The following is a 7,449-nucleotide window of genomic DNA, read 5'->3' as shown; positions in this document are numbered from 1 at the left end:
TATCATGCTAGGGTGAAAATTATGTAAAAACTAAAAACCAGTCTCAATAACTTGCTTGTAAATTTACTCTTCCAACATTGACACGGATGATGCATCTCATATAGTAAAGTATCAGAGCAAACCATGCAAGTGACCATCACACAGCATTCAGAAAAGGAGCCACCAAAACATGATCCGGCAATTTTATCACTAGTTCACTATCATTAACTATTATTCCCGTGTTACAATGCAGAATGACATGTTGGATTTTAACTAACATACTACAACTAAGCGCATAATTAAGAATTTAAAAGATACTACAACATGCTAGCCATGGCTGGAATTGAGATAATTTTTTTAACTGTCACTTCTGCCCTGGTCACTAACAACTATGACGGAAAAGACCAACTAAATTTCCACCTGGAATGTTCTCCCGCTAAAATCTTCTTGTTATCTCTTCCATCTGCAGTCATCTTCAGTAGAAACAGCCTAGCTTTGTAGGTCTATTAAACTAGCTGGCCAGAATGTTGAGAGGACATCTAAGTTGAGTAAAACACAACTGCAAAATAGTTGTTAACAGAAGATATAAGCTTACTGTACAGGCTAGCACTGTACAAACTGGCAGGTTTCCAGATATCAGGATTATGACCCAAGGAACAGCAAGAGCTAAAAGTGAAGTCTCCACTCAACAGCTTAAGCCCATGGATATAGTCCCTTTTTTTTTTTTTTTTTTTTCTGAGCCATGTTAGAAACTTCAGCATGACAGGAATCAGGCAGGCAGTGAAGAAGAAGCATATTAACATCAAAACCGGATCAGCTTTGCTGCACAGACCACATCTATGGTTCATCCAACTCAACAAGTTGAGCCCGTCTCTCAGCAGCCTTCTTCCTAACAAAGATGCCCCATCTCAGGGCTGCCTTTAGCTTCAGCCACCCTACAACAGCTTTTCCTGATGACCGAGTCCGATCATCATCGAAGTTGTAGTTTAGAGATGGAGTTCCCATGTATGCTGATGGATAAGGGTACACTTCCTCAGTCATATTCATGGAGCCATGTCCTTGGCCTCCCATGTTAAAGAGACGAAGCAGATGTTGCATATCCTCATTTTCAAGCATTTCATGACTTCTCATACGAATCTCTTCCTCTGAGAAGTAGTCTTCAACTCCCCTACAAGAAGTTAGATTGGATGCACCAACCATCTGAAAGCCTGATGTGGATGTCTGTCGTGGACCAAGGGCCATCACATTTTCACTTCTTGGAAGCTGGGCTTGGTGAGAACTGCCGATCATTGGGTTCTGGAGAGGGATTGAAGTGCCATCAAACTGAATATTAGCATTGAGATTCACATTCTGAGGCTGTAGTGAGAATCTGGTATTATCATTATACCCTGGAAAGAGAGAGAACACAATCAGAAACTGATAGAAGAGCTAATGCATGCACAGGCTGTGAGTCTTTTAGGCCTAATGAGTAATGAAGGATTTTAAGACAGGCACATACAGTGACAATCCACAATGAAAAGCCATTTTTAAAGGGTTGCTAGGAACAGTTTATGGTATAGACATCAAAACAGTTCAGTGTTCTTCATGTCACGACTATTGAAACTCTTTCACATCTGTCCTTAAAACTTCAAATTTATTGTTTCTTTTTTGTTCTAAACTATTGAAAATTTTTCTTTTCTTCAATTAGTGACCCATTAGAACCTTCCAAATTGATTCCATTTTTCTATTTCACTTTGAACTAGAATTTTTACCCAATTAACAGCACTATTGTATTGCATAAACCCACAAAATATTGTAATATAAACTATTATAATTTTATAGAAAAAAAAATTAGACCTCCAACTGTTAGGCCTGCTGAATTCATAGCAGGCTGCTCTGAAGGAACTGGAACAGTAAGGCTTGGTAGGGCGAATTGTTGGTCAAAGGAATTTGAATAATCTTGTGAGTTCACTAAGACCTCAGTTTGAGAAGCATCCAAGCTCTTATTTTCTTTATAGCTAAGAAGAGACTTGCCATCATACTCTATAACATGCATCCAATTTTCATACGCCTTCTTCACCAAGGTGTCCACATAGACCTGCAAGAACCAAAACAAATCTGAGTTTCGAAACTTCCATCTTTTTTCCCAAAACCTAGAAGTCAAGCATTTCTAACAAGCCCATGGGAAAAATAAGAAAGGGCCTGGCCATCATGGAATTTCATTTTAATAAAAGCTGGAATAGGGTGATAGGACATTTATTGCTCATTTAGATTCCAGAAAAAGCTACTTATGGTCTAATTTCTCCCTCCATACTTGAATAGATCCCCAGTGTAAAAACAAAAGTGATACTAATATCATGGACAAATTATGGCGCAGTAAGATTAATGTAATAGGTTAATGCCTAAAAGAACATTAGTCAACCACAAGATGGAACACAAACCAACATGATAATCCAAATTGATATGGGAAAGATGATAAACTATTACCTTTTGACTTTCAGAAAGAGAATCAGCTGCATAATATTGTTCACTGGAAATTAAGCCACAAAATTCATAGATATTGTTAAAAACAACACCAACATTCCTCTCATCTTCAGGATAGTACACATAGAGTTTCCCACTCAAAGCACAAGTTTTTGCATGCTCAACAAGAACATCCCACATCTTATTTGACATGCCACTTCCAAGAATCTACAACATAAGAATAGAAAAATAATTAGAACTGATATATATATAAGGATTTGAATTTGACAGGGAAATTTAGCATTCTCACATTCCGCAATCTCTGTGAGTCTCTAACCACAAGCCGTAGGAAGTCTTCAACTGTACAAATTCCAGCTTTGTTCAGCCTCTTGTGAAATGACCCATCTTTGCCAATTTTCTCCAATCTCCAAACCTCATCATTTAATGCAGGTGGATAATGTTTCTTGTATACTGTAAAGCAAAAAATTGCAAAGTTACCAACAGACGAATGCCTGATATATGGAATAAAACTACAACAGATCCTTAGTCCCAAAATTTTGGGGATGCCTATATATGCATCTGAGGTAATTCAGTCTTATGATTCCTCAGTATCTGCATATGGCCTTTTTTTTCCTAGGTGAATAAAATTATTGGTGCAAATTATGAACTCACATTCTCCTCTGTGATCCTTAACAGTGAAGGCTTCTGTTTTTGCTTCGCGTATACGAATGCCCTCGGAATAGCCTGAGGCAACCTTCAGTCCTAGCCTGAACTTCCTGCTCCTTATCCAGCTTGAGTTGTCAGTAAAGGTTAGATCGCCTAGTGTTCCCACACCTTCCTTCAGTGTTACTTGCAAATCCCCAGTCAGCAGTGGCCTCTTTCCTTCACGCTCTTTCACCACATGGCTATCAAATTCTTCTTGACTCCAGTTTTCATCATCCTCATTATTGAAATCACCTTCAAGCACAATAACATCTAGCTTCACAGCGGATTCTGGGCCAGATGTGACAACATGGCCTGCAATTGCATCAAGCAAAACAATATGAATTGCAGCCCCCTGCTCCCCTTCAACTTTTCCACCAGTAAAGAGAGGAAGAGACAGCCTAGACTTGAAGCGCAGCTGTAAGTTTCTCCCATCAGGCCCTTCTATACGTTTAGGAGAAGACCTGCATTTTCTCAAGCATTACCCGGATCAAATTATTGACATGAATATCTCATCATTAATTCATATAATCACACTATTGGCAGCAATAGATTAGATGCTGGCAAAAGCCAAAAATAACAAAGAAATGCAACAAAGGCCAAAAGAGTAAAACATGTATATAACAAATCTCAGATCCAGACCCAGTGTGGTTTGGCTCAATGGACAAGTTATCAAATTATTGCACCAGAGTATCTAAGCCCAACATCAACCTCCATGCTAAATTACAGCAAGAGTTAATACCGTAGGTGGCAAGAGAGGAGCTTATCATGAACCTTCAGGATCTTTTTTTCTCTCTCTCTCACTTGTCTTTTAGATTTCTTTTGGATCTCTTATAGTAGAGGATATAGATTTGTTTTCCTTTTTTTTTTTTTTTTTGGTTGGGTGGGGGGGTGATAGTTGAAGAAGCCTAGGATTTGTCATGTGCTCATGTTCTTTGTTTTCTGGTCACACACAACAAGAATATATATTCTTTACAAACAGACCAAATATAATATTCATTTGAGGATTTGAAGTGTAAAAAAATTATGTTTGTAATTATTTTAATGAGCATAGACAAGATGATAATAATAATAATAATAATAATAATAATAACAACAACAACAATAACAATAATACCTCCCAGTAAGTTTGGCAGTGCCTAATTTTGCTAAAGCACGCTCCACTTCTTCACTGACCTGTTTAGTGGTAGATATAAGACATCAAAAGCATTACACCAAAATTATAAATCAATATACAAGAATTTCACTTAGCATGTCCAACACTCCAACCAAACAGCATAGACACTTCTTCAATCCTTCAAAGGAGTTCTAGACATGTTGGAAGCACAAAGACCACACAACTGACACATTTTCGGCTAGTTTATAATTTTGAATAAGAAACTGGACCATCAAATGCTAGAGAGACATATTTGACATTAGTAAGACATAGTTTTCCAATAACCAATGAATTTAAGCCCCATGATCAAAATTAATCACCAACTGGGCAGTAGCCAAGTTGAATTTATCACTTCATGGTGAAACATGAAAAAGAAACTATCCTAAATCTTCATGGAAAACAGAAAAATTCATAAGAAAAATTATCTTACAACTCTCCGGAGAATAGGCTCCAATGATGAACAAAGTTTCTGCAGACTATCCACCTTTAGAGCTTCAACAATTACACTGCATGAAATCAGATCTTTTGAGAAACAATATCTGAAGGCTATCAACATTGCATGGGAAATACAAAATGAAAGACATAACACATGACTCCACAATATTACTGTTGAAAATTCAAAGTTAAAATCCAATTCAAACTTTTAGGTACAGAAGCAGGGATGTTTGGACCATGTAAGTCACAACAGAGCCCAATAATATTTTGGGGAAACAAGTAAAAAAATATTAGAAACATCAAAACCTGGAGGAGAAAAAAAAACCATACACATGCGCACACACAAAACTAGGTAAACCAACTTTACTGATGAGAGAACAATACAAAGGTTTACAGTAGATAATCATTAAAGTTAAAAGGACATGATAATAAACTTTGATCAAGAATGCACCTGATTACTTCCGAATAATAACCCATGTAGCCTGAAAAGGCAAGTTACCATGTTGAAGAAGACATATATAGCTACATATATTATCATTCGGTGTTTGCAGCTGATGTAACAAGAACACTCCTATATCAACCTCTTTCTATATTTCCTAGCTGAGGTCAACCCACAACACATCTACGTGCAAGGAAAAATGCATTCACCAACACCCATTTGTTACACAGTTAGAGCACCACAACCCTCAGAAAGCATCACAATCTGGTGCTCTAATACACAACTATTCATAACATCAAAATCAGTATTATACATACACCCTTTTCTCAATTCATGAAACCAACTCATAGCCAAGACCAAATTTACAAAGTTCTTAACTTCTCATTCCTCAATAAGCAACAATTACTCTGCTTATCAAAAGAACACAATGATAATAAGAACAATAAGCAGCAAAATATCAAGAACTAAGTTAGTTTGCTAGAACCCTTCATAGAATCAAAATCAATTTAAAAAAAAATTATTTATTACCTATAGTTTAGAGTGTGTAACAAATTAAACTCTATAGTTTTAAAAAATAGTAATAAATTAAACCATTCAGTTTTAAAAGTAACAAATTAAACCATTAAGTTTCAAAAATTAACAAATTAAACCCTCAAATTACTTATTAAAAAAAAAAACTCTCAAACTATATTAAACCCCAAACACAATACACTTAAGTGGACTAATTTTTAATTTATTACTTTTCGAAATTCCAGAATTTAATTTCTTACTTTTTGAAACCTCATGGTTTAATTTGTTACTTTTGAAATTATATTATATAATTTTTACACTCATTTTAAAATGTAATTTTCTCAAAAGTTTTCTTGGTTCAGTTTCTACTGAGCAAGCTTCACGTTTCCTGTTCAACTACAACCATAGAAGCAAACAAACAATTCAGAGCTGAAAATTTAAACCAAAGAACACCAAACTTAAATTTAACATCTCAGCTTCAAAACTAAACCAATTTAACAAAGCATGAAGTAAAATTTGAATAAGATCAAATAAATGGTTTCAAATTTTGAAGGAAGAGAGAGACAGAGAGAGAGAGACCTCGCTAAAGCAGGTCGTTTCCTATCAGGCTGGCCATCTTCAGCTGAAGTAGAATCCAAGCCTCGCTTCTCTCTCGCCATGCTGTTCGATCTTTCCATATACCTCGTTTGCATTTTTTTCAAATTTTCAAATGTTAACGTCCTTGTTTGGCTGCTGAGAAACTGTGAGAAACTCTTTTAACACCTCTAATATCAACTTTCCAATTACATAACAAACAAACCTATAAGCTTAAAACCAACTTTATCTCCTTCCATAACCAAACATATAAACAGAGTTATTTTACTCCTTTCCTTTTCCGTTTCGGTATTTTCTCAGAAACCAAACAGAAGCTTCACCCGAAACTCAAATAATAATAAACTTATATAAAGTTTGACTTTAATAAGAAAATAACAAAAAGTTATCACGCATGAGAATCCGTCTTGGTTCGTCTTCTTATTTTTAATTTTTCCTTTTGTTTTTCTCAGCAACCAAACGGAGAAGAGAACCAAAATTGAAAAAAAAAAGTGTGTGTGCCGCGGATTCGAATGGATGAGAAAAGCAAAAAAGAGAAAAAGTGAAAAAATAGAAAAGAAAGCGGGAAAGTGAAAAACCTAAGAGAGAAAATAAAAAAATATATTGAGAGTTTTTTTTTTTTTTTTTTTTTTGTTTTTTAGTATTTGTTTTTTTTTTTTTTTTTTGCTTTTGGAGTATGTGAGAAGTTTCGTCGAAGCGTCTGCGAATTTTCGTTGCAAACACTTTCGCAATTTCTTTGAAAGCCACTGCTCACTCTTAAGTTTCTCTCTCTCTCTCTCTTTTTTTTTTTTTTTTCTTTTCTGTTTGTGTGTTTTGGTTTGTCTGTGAGTGTGAGTGCGACTGCGTGTGCTTACAGTGACGGCTGAAGCAGTGAGAATCTCTGTGAGGTAGTTGGACGGTGGTGGGGGCTCAGATATGATGATGAGATCTGGGCCGTTCGATTTTTTGTTTTTGAGGTTTGGGGGAATCTCATTCAATGTTTTATAATGATTAGGCATGTGGGGGTGACAGAGGTGGTGTGGTTTGTGTGTGGGTGAGGATAGGGTTGTGTTGTGTGTGTGCGCTTCTTATATTGATTTGGACTAGAGATGAGTATGCCTTTGAATTTGACAAGGATGGAGAATAAAATTCATCTTTTACACGTTAGTTTTTAGGAAATTTTAATCATTGTTTTAAGGATATTAGTTTATAAACT

At 35.8% G+C, this 7,449-nt stretch overlaps 1 protein-coding gene across 1 annotated transcript; it reads right to left on the bottom strand.

The window, feature by feature from the left end:
• Positions 1-170: 170 nt before the first annotated feature.
• On the bottom strand, positions 171-6,826 carry LOC112019534 (calmodulin-binding protein 60 B). Its single transcript, XM_024052051.2, has 8 exons — positions 6,243-6,826; positions 4,710-4,785; positions 4,241-4,299; positions 3,094-3,587; positions 2,732-2,892; positions 2,446-2,649; positions 1,816-2,056; positions 171-1,367 (listed from the first exon to the last, which is right to left on the bottom strand). The coding sequence occupies exons 1-8, from the start codon at positions 6,353-6,355 to the stop codon at positions 817-819; spliced, it is 1,899 nt and encodes a 632-aa protein (XP_023907819.1). The 5' UTR covers positions 6,356-6,826; the 3' UTR covers positions 171-816.
• Positions 6,827-7,449: the final 623 nt, after the last annotated feature.

Source organism: Quercus suber, unplaced genomic scaffold, assembly GCF_002906115.3.
Source record: "Quercus suber isolate HL8 unplaced genomic scaffold, Cork oak 2.0 scaffold_229, whole genome shotgun sequence".
NCBI classification, from domain to species: Eukaryota; Viridiplantae; Streptophyta; class Magnoliopsida; order Fagales; family Fagaceae; genus Quercus; species Quercus suber.
This window is presented reverse-complemented; position numbering and strand designations above follow the sequence as displayed.